The sequence below is a fragment of the Python bivittatus genome, unplaced genomic scaffold (genome assembly GCF_059951505.1).
Source record: "Python bivittatus isolate LINGU-HERP-01145 unplaced genomic scaffold, Pbiv_v1 ctg000980_np1212, whole genome shotgun sequence".
In the NCBI taxonomy this organism is placed as follows: Eukaryota; Metazoa; Chordata; class Lepidosauria; order Squamata; family Pythonidae; genus Python; species Python bivittatus.
This window is the reverse complement of record NW_028277125.1, coordinates 53,098,696-53,114,828: the sequence shown is the minus strand read 5'-3', so window position 1 is coordinate 53,114,828 and position 16,133 is coordinate 53,098,696. Positions and strand designations below refer to the sequence as shown.

Below are 16,133 nucleotides of genomic sequence, written 5' to 3'. Positions count from 1 at the left end.
TTTTGTAATAAAATATAAATATATTTGGATTGCAAAACATTTTTAAGTGGTAAAAAAAACAGCTTATTAATCTGCCATGAGTAATCTTGTGGAAAAGTTAAAGCACAGCAAACAAAGACTTTTTACATAAAGCCGTTCAGCTCATTCTCTATTATCCCTTTCAACATGTTTTCTGACATATTAACAGGATACAATTCAGGAGACTTTGCTAAGTGCAAGTCTGCTCACTAAACTTCATTTTAGCAATCCTTATTTAATAAACAATTCCTATAACAAAAATGTATTATTACTGTTATCTAAACTTACCACAATCTGACAAGACAACATCTACAGCAAAACAAGGCATATCATCCATCAAAATGTCAATAATAATTAATGAACAATATTTTCCTATAAGAATTGGAGCAATAATATTCTTGCAGTTTACATTCCATTCTTCTATATCCAGAACATTAGCAATGCAACACTTAATGGCCTAGAAACAAAGCAAAATGTAGTTCAGAATGTTGATGCTAGTTAAAAGAAGCACAAACAGGATGCCACTATTAGAATATACAGAAGCTCTTAAATAGTCAAAATACAAGCATCTTAGGGACAAGATCCTGATAATTTCTGTATTAAAAAAAACTGGTTTTATAAATATGTGAGTATTCAACTAATCCAGTGTTCAATTCATCTACTCAAAAGTTTTCTCCATACGCAATAACCTTATTCTCCATTCAAAGTTTACCCAAGAATGGGAAGCAACATTTATAAATCCTTGACCAAGAATCAGGAAAAAAATTAATTCTATCAAAAATTCCTCATGTCACAAGTACTGTACAGGACAAAAATAGCTAAACTTTTGATTAGGAATTTTTATTTTTCTAAGAGCAACACTTTCAGAATATTTCATTAGATATTTTTAAAAATCCATATTATGATTCTCTTGCAGTCAAAATGTGGATACTTAACATAGTCTCAAACATACAGTACATTTTCCTCAAAGTTCCTTATATATTTAAACTTATACTTACACAGGGTGGGAACTGTGAAATATCTTTGTGCAATCCTTTAATTTTGTTTAGCAGTATATTTTCTCCATTTCCATAGTCAATATACAGTACTTGAGCACTCTTCGTAAGGATATCTACCTCTCTTATGAGCACCCTGCACCAAGTCTGAATGAGAACAAGTTATTTAGCTTCAGAAAAACTATACCACTATGATCTTTTTCACTAGAAGTTCCATTTAAAGTCTTCCATTTAAACACTACTTCTCAGTATAATTTTGTACATGTAAATAGTTTACAGTTAGCAGAAGCAAATCAAATAATCAGTTCTTCCTCATAACATACAAATCATCTTTTCAATAGGCTGTATCTGATTATGTTACCTGAAGAGCATTCTGAATTATTATTTTATACACTTAAATAATATGACAGGTTTCAGATGACACAGTCTATTTTAAACAAGAAGAATATGAGTAGAACCATCTTTCTTAATTTCCCCAATACTTTTCATCAGATTTTATTTTATTAAAAAAAAATCAGAATAATACTTGTCTTTGCACTGTAATTTTGGGCATTTTTTGCTGTGGCTAAATTGCAAGTTACTAACTAAATCTATTTGCTTGATATAAAAAGAAATGTTACATTGCTGGTAATATATTCTTCAAGATAGCCTCCACATTTGTTAAGCCAAGAAGACACTTTTCAAGCAGGCCTGGGTGCATGCACCACAGTTGGTGCCTCCTTAAAGAAATAATTTCTTTTTCTGGCTTGCATAATCATTGCACATTCCAGGAAAATACATATTTAAGTTAAGGAGGTGCCAACTGTGCACCTACCCCCTCTGAAACATGTTGCTGCACCCCCAGGTTGAAGCACCTTTGGGGCTTTAGATCCAAAGCATTGACATCGATAATAGTCTGCTAAACACTAACTGGTCAATACGTGTACTCAAAAGTAAATTTACCTGATCCACAGAATATTTCGCAACACCAACTTCTCCTTTGACAGGAATATATTCTTGATTAATTCCACTGTAATCTTTCAGTTTCATTGCAAGTTTTCTAATGTTATTTAGAACTTCAGGAGAATTAACTTGTATGTAAAATTCACCAGGATTATTAAAATCTGTTATTGTACCCTAGAAAGGAAGTGATTTGTAAAAGCTTGTGTTTAACATTAGATTTACTCAGTCAAGTACATATTTATCACCACTGAGTACAGAAAACAAAGTTTTCAAGCATCAAAACTTAAAGGATTCATATAAAGAATGAAATTAAAATTGTTTCACACAGAGTACAGGTAGTCCTTGCTTAATGACCCTAATTGGGATCAGAATTTCTGTCACTAAGTAAAGTGGTCATTAGGTTTAATGATGGCAGTTCTGGTAGTCTGTTAGGCGAGGATTACTTTAGGCGAAGACTTCATGCTTCTCCTGCCTGCACGAACTGCCAGCTCCATCCCACTGCCTCCTCCCCAGCTGGGCCTGCCAACCTCCCTTCGGCAGATGAGGTTCCACCACCCTCACCTTCGCTTCAACTCCCCACATCCACCTATCTCTGCCCCATCTTTGCCCTTTTGGGCACCCTGCACTCTGCTGCTGCCACCTGCCCCCCACTGACCTTCGCCTTCTTCCTCCCGCTGCTGGCCTTACATCTAGGAGCTGGGCAAGGATGCAGCATCGGGACATGCGCAGCGAGTGCGGCAGAGCCTTGTCTGCCAAAGGGGGGCTCACCAGGCCCAGCTGGGAAGGAGGCAGTGGGACAAAGCCAGTGGAGAAGGCAGGGTGGTGGTGTGGGCAGCAGCTCCCCAGGTGAAGGTGGCAGTTATCAGCACTGTGCAAGGCCTCACAATCCCAGGCCAGCAGGAGGAGGAAGAAGACAGCAAAAGTCAGCTGGGGACACAGCAGGGGTAGGCAGCAGCCGTGGACTGCAGGGCAGCAAAAGGGCAGAGATGGACCGGAGATAGGTAGGCGGGGGGAGCTGAAGCAAATGCTGCAGTCATAAATGCAGGCTGGTTGCTAAGTGCCTGAATTTTGATTGCATGACTGTGGGGGCATTGCAACAGCCATAACTTTAAGGACTGGTTGTAACTACCATTTGTTCAGTGCTGTCACAACTTCAAATGGTTGCTGAACGAATGGCTGTTAAGTGAGGACTACCTGTATTATTAATTTAGGTTAAATTAATATAGTTCCTCATACCTATATAAAGAGGGTATATACCATAGGTATGAGGAACTCATTCACATTATATAAAATATACTAAAATGAAAAATTGGAAATGCAGAACTTACTTCTATTTTCATATTTTTCTTAAGTCCCAAATTACTCAGATCAGACAGCATTATTTTCTTGCCTTGTTCTTCTATATTTTTAGTATTCACTGACAATATATTTTCCTGTTAGAAGCAGAGGTTTACACTTATTAATAATCCCACTTTTCTACTTAAAAGAACTCAAAATGATTGACCCATCTAAGGAAAATAAATCTTGATGAATTTGTAAAGACGAATTATGATTTGTGCTATAAAATAAGTTTACAGAATTAGTAACTCTTGTATCTCCCTCCTTGCAATACCCAGAATAACTTCAAAAACCTTCTAGGGAGTATCAAGAAGTCCTCCAAAATAATCACCAGAAAAATGAAAATGTAATATGGTTACTATGAAAATAGAACAAAACTGGAGAGAATGCTTCACTATCTGGACTAATATTGTATCTTATTAGCAATAATTCTTCCCATATTAATTGTATGTTATGATAATATTTAAATTCAGAACAGGTTTCAACAAGAATTTGTAAAGTAACATAAGGGTTGAAGAGGGCAGAGAACTTAAATAAGAACCAAACAAATTTAGAACAGGATAATGTGATTTGAAGCTGTAGCACAAGGAAGCAAGGCCATTAAATACTCTATCTGGTTGTATGGATTAATCATTCCACATATGGCATATACACTGCATTTGCAAAATAGCCTTAGCATTTAAGAGTGAAGGAAGAGCAAAAACATACAATTTCTGGACTGAATGGTGACATTATCCCTTTGCTAGCAAAACTTACACTCTGTAGAACTTGGAAGGTTGCTAAAATGACCCTGTTAATGAATGAAAAGTAAGACTGTAAAGTTCATGGCCTTGTCTATACATTAACGCTCCGAGTACAGGAAATAAGCCCTCTGGAATGATATTGCCCCCAAGATGCAGCTGGCTCTCACCTTGATGGTATTCAGGAAGCTATTAATGTAATATGATTTAATGACCATATTACAACTGAAGGATGCAATTTGTTAAAATAAAAGAAGCAACAGAAAGGAGGGAGGAGTTGCACTGTATGTCAAAGCATCCACATCTGCTGGGATATCAAAGTGAATGGACATGGCAATACTGTAGAAAGCATGTGGTTTTTAAAAACTGGAGGAACAGACAATCAACACTGTTACTCCTGTCTGACAATCAGGGTGAAGAAGTGATTATATTTTCCAAAAGCAGATCTTTCAAAGAGGCAAGTAATAGTAATGATGGAGAACTTAATTACCTAGAAATCTGTTGGGAGACAAACTCTATTGAGCATGGTTCTGTCAGCAATTTTTTGACTACTCATGCTGAGAAATTTCCCCTTCTAAGGATGGAAAAAGCACAAAAATATTGGCTATTCCTCACTTAACCATAATAAACTGGTAAGTCTTGGCTGAGGAAGTAGAAGTAACAGGAATGCTGGGCAAAACATGACAATGAAATGGTGGAATTCTATTTACTGTGAATTAATTTGCATCTCCAGGACTAGAACTGCACCTTTGAGACTTGGAGGAATTTGCTATTAATCTGGTCAAACTATCATGCATTATGTTTCAGAAATCCTGAACTGATCAACTGCCAGATAATTGGAGAAGGGCAAATGTTGTCCTATATTCATAAAGGATGATCTGGAGAATCTCAGACTTTAGTACTCAAAAGATTCTAAAACAGATAATAAGAATCTGATCTTTAAGCCCCTTGAACATTTTGTTAGTGACCTGAAGGACTAAAGATGTAATGTATCTGGATTTTCATTGAAGTACCACACAACAGTCTGATCAAATTACATAGCTAAAGGTTGGATAGCAAACCTATAGATACATAGTTGGTTTGAAAATCACATCCAAGGGTGCTGATCAAATAACTTTATTAGATTTTAAGATAAGAATAAAAACTAACAAAAACTAATATTAAAGAAAAAGAATGAAAAAGGAGAAAAAAATTGAGAGAGAAAAGAAAGAGAAAAATCAACTTCACCATCCATTCTTCCATTGTAGTTAATGTCAAGTCTTTCCACCTTTGTGCATATAAAAGACTTGCTGCTGTTATCATATATAGAAACAAAGTTCCATGAGTTTTTTCCCAAGTGTGCTCATCAACAGATCCTCATCATCAGCTGGGGGATCAAAAAGTTCAGTCTTGGGCCTTCTACTCTTTATCTAACCCTTTAATAAAAATATTGAAGAAATGGACAGAACATGATCTACTTTGCAAATGACACAAACTTATGTGATATTGAGAATAAGCCAGAAGAGAGAGTTGATATTCTTGGTAAGTTAGAGATCTGAAAATAAAATAATGAATTAAGACAAAGAAATGCAATGCTTGTCACTTCAGAAATAAAAGCCAAATGCACAAGTAAAGGATGAGAAATGCCTAGCTTGTTAATAATATTGGTAAAAAAAATCTTGAAATAATAGTTGATTGTAAAATAAAACCAGTCAGCAATGTTATTTACTGTTGCAAAAAAGGCAAATGTATCAATAGCTGCATCAAGATAAGTATACTTTCCAAATCAGGGAAAGTATTAGTTTACCTTTATTCTGTTTCGGTCAGACTCCACCTTGAGTAAGTGTTCAATTCTGAACATTGCACTTTTAAGGATTCAGAAAAACTGGAATTGGTTCACTGAAGAGCAACAAGGATTATCAAAGCTGAGAAATTACATCCTATGAAGAGAGGCTGAAGCAGCTGGGCATGTTCAGCTGGTTAAGAAGACAGAGAGGGGAAATTACAGCTCTTTCCAAAGACCTTAAATGACATCACTCTGAAAGTTTAGGCGTGTTGTTTATAATTCCTGAGATCAGGACATGGAATAATTTAAGTTCTAAGAATGCAGATTCCGCTTGAAAGAAAAAATCTAACAGTAAGAGCAGTCTTTCAGTAGAATGAATTAACTAGAGGTAGTAGGCTCCCCTTTAGTGAATATGTTCAGGCAGAAGTCTGATAGCTATCAGGGATATTTTTATGTTGATTCTTGACTGGGCCAGGGCATGGTGGACTAGAGACAGCCCTTTCCAAGCGCAAATTTTAAGTGAGGAAAGTATTACAAAGAAAAAGAACCAATATACAGGCATCATCAGAATAGTATAACAAGCTTTCTCAACCACAGAAAAAAATTCCTTTCGCCATACCTTTTTACTGCTTTCATCCAATGATTTTCCATAATCTTCAGCTTTATTTGTACTAAAAACAATAATTTCATTCATTAGCACAATTGTTCAGTTCAAGTGCAAGGTCGGTCCATTTAAAGAAACAAGAGGTTATATGCTGTGGCAGTATAACTTTGTGCTGCTTTATGAACGTCTAACTGATCAAGAAATACAGTGGTACCTCGGTTCACGAATGCTTCTGTTCACGACCAATACGGGTCACAAACAGCTCTGGTTGCAAAATTTTGCCTCCGTTCGCGAACACCGGATTGGGTGACGAACAGGATCCGCGGCCATTTTCCCTCCCGTGACACATGGTTGTAGCTTCCTGTAGGGAGGGGGACTCCCCCTCCAAGCAATAACCGCCTCCCCACCCGCCTTCCTGTCCTCCACGCCAGAAGTCACGTCGAGCAAGGTTAGCATTCTCTCTCTTCGTACTGTATTTTGTTTCATATTTTTGCGGTTTAAAAAAAAAACATATGGTTCAGAACGGATTAACCGTAATTACATTGAACCTTATGGGGAAATTTGATTCGGGACGCGACCAATTTGGGTCGCGACCAGAGTCGCGGAACGAATTAAGTTTGTGAACCGAGGTACCACTGTACTCCTCTTTCATATGCTGCTTTAGCATCTCAGTCTGGACCTGCTTAAACTAGAATTCTGCAATATATCCAAAACATAAACTCTTACTAAGTAAAATATTAACCATTTCAGGTATGGCAGGGGCAGGAACAAAGTGTCAACATCACTGGAAAAGGAAGCCCTGAGTTTTTCTGACCAGAGTCGCGGAACGAATTAAGTTTGTGAACCGAGGTACCACTGTACTCCTCTTTCATATGCTGCTTTAGCATCTCAGTCTGGACCTGCTTAAACTAGAATTCTGCAATATATCCAAAACATAAACTCTTACTAAGTAAAATATTAACCATTTCAGGTATGGCAGGGGCAGGAACAAAGTGTTAACATCACTGGAAAAGGAAGCCCTGAGTTTTTCTTAAGCACATAAAATCCTTGGAGGGATCAGGAAGTAAGGAACCACAAAGAAATGTCATATTTGGTGGACATAAGACATCTGACTCAGGAAGTGGAGAGAAGAGAGGCACTACAGAGGTCAACATTTTATTGCAACATATGCATACATTCTATTTTATACCAATGTATTTAAAGGGGTTTAAATATTTATCAAAGAATGTGCAAAATATTTCTAATTCCAAATGTTCAAACTGATGGTAGTGGAACTGGCACTGTTCCTACCAGAATAGGGCATTCCAAGCTGGAAAAAGCAGCTTTGAGCTAGATATATCTCAAATTCTAAAGATTTTGCGCACAAATACATGGAATGCTTAGTTTTTATTTTTATCAGCCTGTGAGGTGGTTACATCACACTTGAAAACTGCTGGCCCCAAAGGTGCATGCTACTTCAGTGTTCCAATCTTGATTAAATATGCTGCAGAGTAAGTAAAACTATACTGACTGTGCTCTTTTAGAGGGGAGTTATGTAAATAGAGTAATTTAGAAGAAAGAATAGTATGGCTAAAGAATTACAGAAAATTGAATCAGCCAGTACTCATAAACAGGTAGAAAATAATCTCCTCTCAAATTATTTTTTTTACTAAGCAAAGACATGAACATGCTAATAAAAATCTTAGAATGCTGCTAAATAAACTGAAAAAACTAAGAAAAAAAAAGCATTAGTGCAATTAACAATAGCAATGCTCAATAGTGATAGAAAAAAACCAAAGACATAAAGAATTTGAATGTTTCTTTCAACCATTATATTTCTCAAATAATCACTAATTAATCATTTAAAATAAATGTTTCCAGAACAAGTTCCATAGGACACATAACTCACGGAATCTCCTTGCCCCGTTTCAGAAATTTCTAGAGTCTTTAAAGCTATTAAAAATGGGAAATCTCCAGGTTTGGATGGACTATCAAAGGAGTTTTAAGACAAATTTAAAGATGTGTTAATACCTGAATTTTTACTTTTATGCAATACCTGCATTGGAGAGACTCGGAAAGAGTCTAAGATAACTCTAATCTTTAAACCAGATAAACATTTTCAGGAACTGACATGTACAGGATCATTTCACTTAATAAGGATTTTAAATTCTACAAGTAATTATTAGCTAACCACCTAAAAACCATTATAAGTAAAATTACTCATACAGCTCAATTTGGTTTTATTCCAAAAAACATACATATGCACTCTTACTAGGAAACCATTACTTACTATACAAATTGGCAAAACAAGTAACTCTTCACTACCTATATGTTCCCTAGATATATTTAAAGCTTTTGATTCTCTGGAATTACATTTTTAAAACCGGTATACCTCAGATAAAACTCAACAGTTATGACTCTTATTCTGTAGAGAGATTCTATTGTGATTTTAAGAAGTACTAAGCAGGGCTGCCCTTTATCACCTTTTTTATTATTCAATTTAGTTATGGAAGCTCTGGCAATAGAACCAATGATCAGATTTATGGGATATAATTAGGTGACAAGACCTGTCTTCCAAATTTATATGACATGGTTCTGATTCTCTTGAACACCTCCCATTCAGCTAACTATATCAAGAAGGAATTAGAGAAATTTGAAGAGAAAATTCAAAAGGAAGTTCTGATCAATTTAGGAATTCAAATTGTATATAAATCTTTTTAATATTTAGGGATCACAATTACCAAAATATTAATGTTTATCAATAACCGTATGCCTACATGGAAGAAATTGAACAAGGAAGTGAAAAGTTGGGCTAACAATATTTTCATGTTGTAGGATGGACTGCAGCTGCCAAAATGAAAATCCTTGCAAGGTTCAATTTTTTATTTCAATACTTCTCAGTGGAAATTCCAAAATAGGTTTTAAGAAATAGGAAGGAAGGAAGGAAGGAAGGAAGGAAGGAAGGAAGGAAGGAAGGAAGGAAGGAAGGAAGGAAGGAAGGAAGGAAGGAAGGAAGGAAGGAAGGAAGGAAGTTTTGCTTTCATGCAAAAAAAAAAAAAAGAAGAAGAATTGATAAAAGGATTTTAAAGAGACCTCAGAAGATTACAATTAGAGGCAGGGGGAGGAAAGAATTGAATGCTCCCCAGATTTAGGGTTATTGCGCTTACTCATAGGATTGAACCCCAGGTTTAAAAGCAAGGAGCTTATAATTTATTTAATCTTAGTAACTAAAATAATATTTACTCAAACCTGGAAAACCTTACATAACTTACCAATTGAGAAAAGCATTAATATCTATCTATCTATCTATCTATCTATCTATCTATCTATCTATCTATCTATCTATCTATCTCACAAAAACTGACTCTGGGTGGTTCACAATAAAACAGCAATAAATATTAAAATACAATAAAACAATATAAAATACAGTAAAAATAGAATAAAAACCAAACACATACACAAATAATATCTTCTAAGATGTTGTTGGTCAGTAAGATGTTAACATATGGGAGCATCTTCAAGGTGCTAGCCACCCCCAGGGTTGGTTGCCCTTTTTTGCGCCCTATGCCAGTTGGCAGAGCCAGGTGTTAACTGCTTTCCGGAAGGACAAGAGAGTTGGAGCCTGCCTCACCTCTGGGGGGAGAGTATTCCATAGGGCAGGGGCCACGGCAGAGAAGGCTCTCTTTCTGGACCCCGCCAGTCGATATTCTTTCATCGACGGGATCCGCAGCATACCCTCCCTGCCTGACAGGGTGGGACGGGTGGATATAATGGGGATGAGACGGTCCCTCAGGTAACCTGGTCCCATGCCATGTAGGGCTTTAAAGGTGATAACCAACACCTTGAATTGGACCTGGAAGCAAACTGGGACCCAGTGCAGCTCCCAAACATGCCCTCTTCAATCATCATTTTAGAAAAGGTCACAGATAAAGTTAAATAAAATACCAGAAGCAGGAACCACAATTCTATCAAATTTAGATGGGCTTTATATTTCATTTTAATTGCAACAGACCTACTACCAACAACCCTATACAGTGAACATCAATTTGTATATTACTTGTCTCTACTTTCTAGCGCACCTTTTTCTTATTTTATTTTTTTCTTTATGTATTATGGAATTATGTTACTAATTACTTGAACAATTCAATCACAACTCAATAAAAATTTTAATACATTTTTGATTAAACACCACAATCTGAGTATGCAACTATCTAAATAGAAGTCTGCATGGGTGTGGCTTCTTTCTTCTGAATCAGAGCAACTTCTAAAAATTCTATAAACGATCATTCATCCCTTATTAAAATTGTAATTGCACATTATTAAATATAATTGACTAATGAACTAAAACAATACAGCTACCATTCATTTAGTTAAATTTAAACAAACTTTAATCCATGAACTTACTTTGGTTTACTTGGCTTACAGACCACATTATGCATTTGCCAATCTTTCCTCTGACAATCCAAAGAACAGTAATAGGTCTGCTTACACTGTGTGCATCTTAAGGATCCTAAAAAGATTACAAAAACATTACTGGAAAGTCAGAAAAGAAAACTATCTTGGAAGAAAGCAATGGCAAACAGTTGCCATGTAACTAGCAAGAAAGTTATGTCTATAGTCATTAGGAGTTACTCTAGCTGAAGAAATAATTTTCTGCACTGCTTATATCCAGGTTGACCCAGACACCTACAAAGCACATTTAGCTTTATACTTCAATTCTTTTTATAGGAAACCACTGTTATAAGCTTGTACTGGCAAGTCAGCTTTCATAACAGTAGTTCCAAGTGATGAAACCATTACTTCAGTAAACTCAATTCAACTTATAGTTTTATGTTTGCTTTCATTTGGCAGATGCAGTCTCCCTAAGGCTATTTAGTAAATTCATGGTGCAGTGTTAGATATTTCAACTGACACCTGAGTTCACATTACATTTCTTTGCTTAAAAGCTATTAGCAAGGAGTACTATTTGATCAGACTTTTAAATCTACATTTTAAAATCTGCACTGTTTTATCACAGATTAGTTAACAAAAACTTACCAAACAGCCCACAATAATGGCAAGTGGGCTGATATAAAGGACTTAACTGTGGATTACAGCTGATAGGTAAAACTTTGTCAGGAGAAGTTGGTACATGCATTGCTTGTATCAATGCTGAGCCAGATACCTGCAAAGCATATTTACAAATTTAAACATATGTTTGTCTTAAATATGTAAGATATTACTACTGCAATGTCTTACCACATAAAAATCCCTAAGTTTTCTCAGAAAGAAATCAGTGAGACTGATATATAATACTCAAAATCTAAAAGTAAGTACATACCTCCCAGAGAAATATACAATAGGTGTGTTGACATATAACTTCAGGCTAGTTTTTTTTTTTTAATAGTGTGTTGACCAAAACTACAACGAATAAAATATAATGCTACACTAACAACATGAATCAAATTACAGCTTAGCATTAGGTATAAATCGGACACTAACTTGGGAACTACATACTTTATTACAATTAATCATGTTAATAACAATAATAGGACAAAGAAAAAAATGTTATTGGAAACTCACAGGATTTATCTTCTTTGTAGAAGATAATAAATTCATGAATTTGAAATTCCCTATAATACAGAATAAAAATATTTAGATAAAAATAATTTAACAGATTTAAGATACTTTAAATTATTAATTCATTTTTTTACATTTTTTTTGTTCAGGATATGTTTATCCAAATGCAGTTTTGCACTACATGAAGTTTTAAAGTTAACTACCAAATAAACAGACTCTCATAATCAACAGTGGACCTCAACTCAAGGGAGCCTTAAACCATTACAGGCAGTCCTTGTTTAGCAACAGCGTCATTTAGCAACCATTTGCAGTTACAATGATAAAAAAAGTAGCGTTACAACCAGTTCTCGCATTTACAACCTTTGCAGGTCTGTAAAGCAAAGGAAAGCTGAAGTAAGATCATAAGCATAGTCACAATTTCATCTAGTGACCACTTTGCTTAATGACCAAGTTGCTAAATGAGGACTACCTGTAAGTAATATTATTATTACATACAAACTATCCATATGTAGGGGGACGAGGTGGCGCAGCGGCTTAATGACGCTGAAAGTTGCCGGCCAGAAATGGTCGACGCTTCAGCGGTTCAAGTCCAGCCTTCGCATTAAACAGGGTGAGCTCCTGTTTCCTCCCCAGTTCCTGTCAACCCAACAGTTCGAAAACTCACATGAGTAGATAAATGGGTACTCTCACTCCGGTGGGAGGAAAAATGCTGGCGGCGCCTTGCAAAAAAAGGAGTTGGGAGCAGTTGCCGGTAAGCGCGAAAAACCGTGCGCGCCCGAAAAGGGCGTGAAGCAACGGAAACCCCGCCTCCTGCGCTTGCCAGCTGGGCTCTGCCCTAGGAAGGAGGCTCTGGCAAACCACTTCCGAAAAACAGTTGCCTTGAAAACTGCAAGGACTCGTCCAAGCAGTCACTGCAGGGTCAGCAATGACTGAGCGCAGACAAAAAAAAAAAAAAATCCATATGTATAGAACACTCAAGGAAAAAACTATGTCCAATGTTATTATTCAAGAACAATTAACATTACTGCCAATATTTACAGGTAAAGAATTATCAAGTTTATAGCATGCCACTTTCTCCTTTATCCCAATTAGCTGGTTTTCTTACCAAAACATACATACCTTCTGGACTACTGAGCTTTGACACTGGAGATTGGGAAGGTGGGAACTGGGTGACAAACTGCAGAGAATTTCCTGGAGAAGCTTTACATGATGGAAGAAAATTACCCAATTTTATTAAAGGAAAACATTTTTTAGAAGCAGCTACAAATAAATGAAATTAACAGAAACATACCATTATCATTTTCCAAGATCTCACAAGATAAAATTACAAAAGGAAGCACTTAAGATTGCACATTAAATTGAAGCACATTAAATTGAAGGGTCTTTTCTCACCTTTTACTCCCCTTCCAGTCGCATTTAATGAAATTATTTTGTGATCATAGCCATCATGGTTGTTTTCCACTGAACCACTCCCATGATTTGCAACAAATAATTTTGCCTGCTCACAAATTGAAAAATTGTTGTGTAATGGTGGTGCTTTATCTTCATCAAGTACAATACTTTTGAAGTTGGGGCCTGTGCTGGGACTTCTCAATGACTGATTTGGACATTTGAGCTTCTTATTCTTTATCTGAAGCCTTTGTGCCATTTTGTGCATATCCATATTAGAATTCTTCCCTTACAACTTCTTGGATAACTTTTAATAGCTAGGAGAGTGAAATAAAATAAATTAGCTAAAAAAATTAAATTGTACAAAAAAGCAATCCTAAACATAACCTAGATCATATTTCTACATGTAATGTTTTTCTGTTAAGCATAGCTTACTTGCGTATTTGTTACAGCTCTATCCCAAAATATACTAAAACATCCAGCCCACCAGAATATATCACAATATTTGTAGTAATACTTTAAAATATAAGAAAACCATTAAAAGCCTTGCAAAAATGTTTTCAAAAGGGGGGTCATGTATTATATGCTTTTACCATCATAGCAGGTTTTCTGAATTTAGTTTCTTACATCCCTTTTCATTAAAAGAAAAATCTGAAAAAAGTAATTGAGCAAATTTAAACCAGTTTCAACACACAAAAGAAGTCTGGTAGCACCTTTTCCACCTAATAAATGTTATTAAAAGGTTAAAGCTGTCATGAGCTGCAGTTCACTTCATCAGATGCATAGAATGGTTAGACTGATGTAGGATTTAAAGTGGGATGAAATGGAGGGGAGGAAAAAATAGGTTGGGCATGCAGGTTACATGTGAGATAGATTAGTCTCATATGTTAGTTGGAAAAGCTGCTACCAGACACATTCTGATTTTTTGCCACCGCAGACTAAGGCCACCTACAATGTTTTCAACACACATCATTCTTCAAAGAAAACCAGTGTTCCAAATTCTGTAAAGCTGTTTTGTTAGCAATGCTCCAGGAGTTTAAAGAACCACATCCAGGGATATTACCATTATATCTGCCTCAAGGATTCAAACACATACAGTAATCTCACCGACCACTGGCACACTAATGTACTTCGACTGAAACATGAAAACCCAGAAGGTAACCCCATTATTTTGGGTGCCTGCAGCTTTGTACTTCCCATACTAAGGTTATTATTTGCACTTTCTCATAGGTAGTGTATCTTATACAGCTGACTCTTTCATTCCAAGGAATTAATGTTAATATTCCACCTTGGTTAAACCAAAAGACTTACTCCACGAATTTAAAATAAGCAAGCAAACCTAGCGCTGGTCTCGCTCTCTCTTCTGATCCACGTACCTCAACACTCCTCTACCTCATTTCACTTCGCAAGGATATCCAGCCCAGGAAAAATCAGGATCGAACCCAAGATCTTCACTCGTAATTCTCGTGACTGACAAGCAAAGAACGGAAGGCTTGGAAGGTACTGGGGAGGCCGCGCGACTCCGGTTGTTGATGGGGCGGAGTGAGAGGGGTGAAGCAAGTTCATGCACCGCGATAAATCATAGCTGGCTACGTAAACCACAACTTTCACAACGTATCTTACCTTCCAATCAAGTATGTCACATTAGGCCTCGTGCAAGGTGCGCAAGATATGAAAGCTGCCCAGAGGAGACCTAGCAATTTGTGGCTCAGGCCGCCCGATCGAGCTGGGCTAAAGCGTTCAAAGGTATTGTCTCAAGGGGCCCTGAGCAAGCTTAGTTGCAACCTACCACCCAAGGTGTGAAGTGTATTCGATATTTTGGAAGCAGAACCCGACGCAGACCTCCTCAGCACCTCCTCCTCCTCCTCAAAATACGAAAGGCCGCGAGGTCTTTCCAAGCGCCACGAGCCTTCGTTCCAGACTTTCAGTCTTACCTCCTTTTCCTCTCACCTCGTGATCGCCACAGCGCATGCGCCTCCTGCACAGCCGGCGGACTGTGGGGATAAAGCGAGCGGGAAGAAGCCTGAAGAAAGGGCGAAGGGGACGTGTCGTCGCCGCGCTATGTTTTTGTGGGTATTTTTTTCTTAACTTTAATTTCCTCGATGATGCAAACGGGAACTCCTTTTCATGTTGGCTTGGTTCGTTGCCTAGGGTGTAGCTGCCCCTTAGCTTTACATATTCTGTTGTACAGTACAGTACAAGATTTGGACAACCGTTCTCATTGCCTGTGCGTAAAACCTATGTACAGTAGTAATGCTGATTTTAGGACGTTTGCTACAATCTACACGCCAAAATAGTATGCACAATACGTTGTCTGTGTCCAGCCCATCTTTTATGAATTTGTCAAACGCTAAAGCATGATTGCTGTATGGGTTGTATTGAACTTGTAAAGGGTAAGTATTTGAGCATTGGCAATTCTTTATTCAGAAACAAGTTCTGCTTGGTTCTGTGGCACTTACCTCGTTATGTAATTGCAGTGCTAAGGTAACCTGTTTCTGACAATAGGACGGTCCTATGTCTGAGCCCAGTAGATTAAATACTGCACCTCTTTTTTTTTTTTTTTTAACCAGAGCATAATTTTCTTCTAAAAAAGCTGGGCTTGCACATGTTCTCGCAGAATGTGCAAGTCAGTTGACCCTGTTCATACAACTTGCTAGCCTGTGATTAACCAGGTTTTCTAGATCTATGGAACATACCAAACCACAAACTAGTTGGCCATATTTCAACCTACTGTGTTTTACTAACCCAGCTAGGGGAGTTTGTTTATGGTTTGGTGAGCTGTGTGAACCCCAAAAAGTGAACTG

General features: G+C 37.0%; 1 protein-coding gene across 1 annotated transcript in view; it reads right to left on the bottom strand.

The window, feature by feature from the left end:
• Positions 1 to 16,133, bottom strand: part of TDRD1 (tudor domain containing 1) — a 53,578-nt gene that overhangs the window by 26,773 nt on the left and 10,672 nt on the right. The window contains exons 3-12 of the mRNA XM_088132449.1: positions 13,333 to 13,646; positions 13,060 to 13,140; positions 11,944 to 11,993; positions 11,419 to 11,545; positions 10,786 to 10,891; positions 6,418 to 6,469; positions 3,284 to 3,388; positions 1,956 to 2,129; positions 1,017 to 1,160; positions 307 to 475 (exon numbers count right to left, since the gene is read on the bottom strand). Coding sequence (XP_087988575.1) covers positions 307 to 475; positions 1,017 to 1,160; positions 1,956 to 2,129; positions 3,284 to 3,388; positions 6,418 to 6,469; positions 10,786 to 10,891; positions 11,419 to 11,545; positions 11,944 to 11,993; positions 13,060 to 13,140; positions 13,333 to 13,603 — 1,279 coding nt within the window. The 5' untranslated portion in view covers positions 13,604 to 13,646. The remainder of the gene's footprint in view (positions 1 to 306; positions 476 to 1,016; positions 1,161 to 1,955; positions 2,130 to 3,283; positions 3,389 to 6,417; positions 6,470 to 10,785; positions 10,892 to 11,418; positions 11,546 to 11,943; positions 11,994 to 13,059; positions 13,141 to 13,332; positions 13,647 to 16,133) is intronic.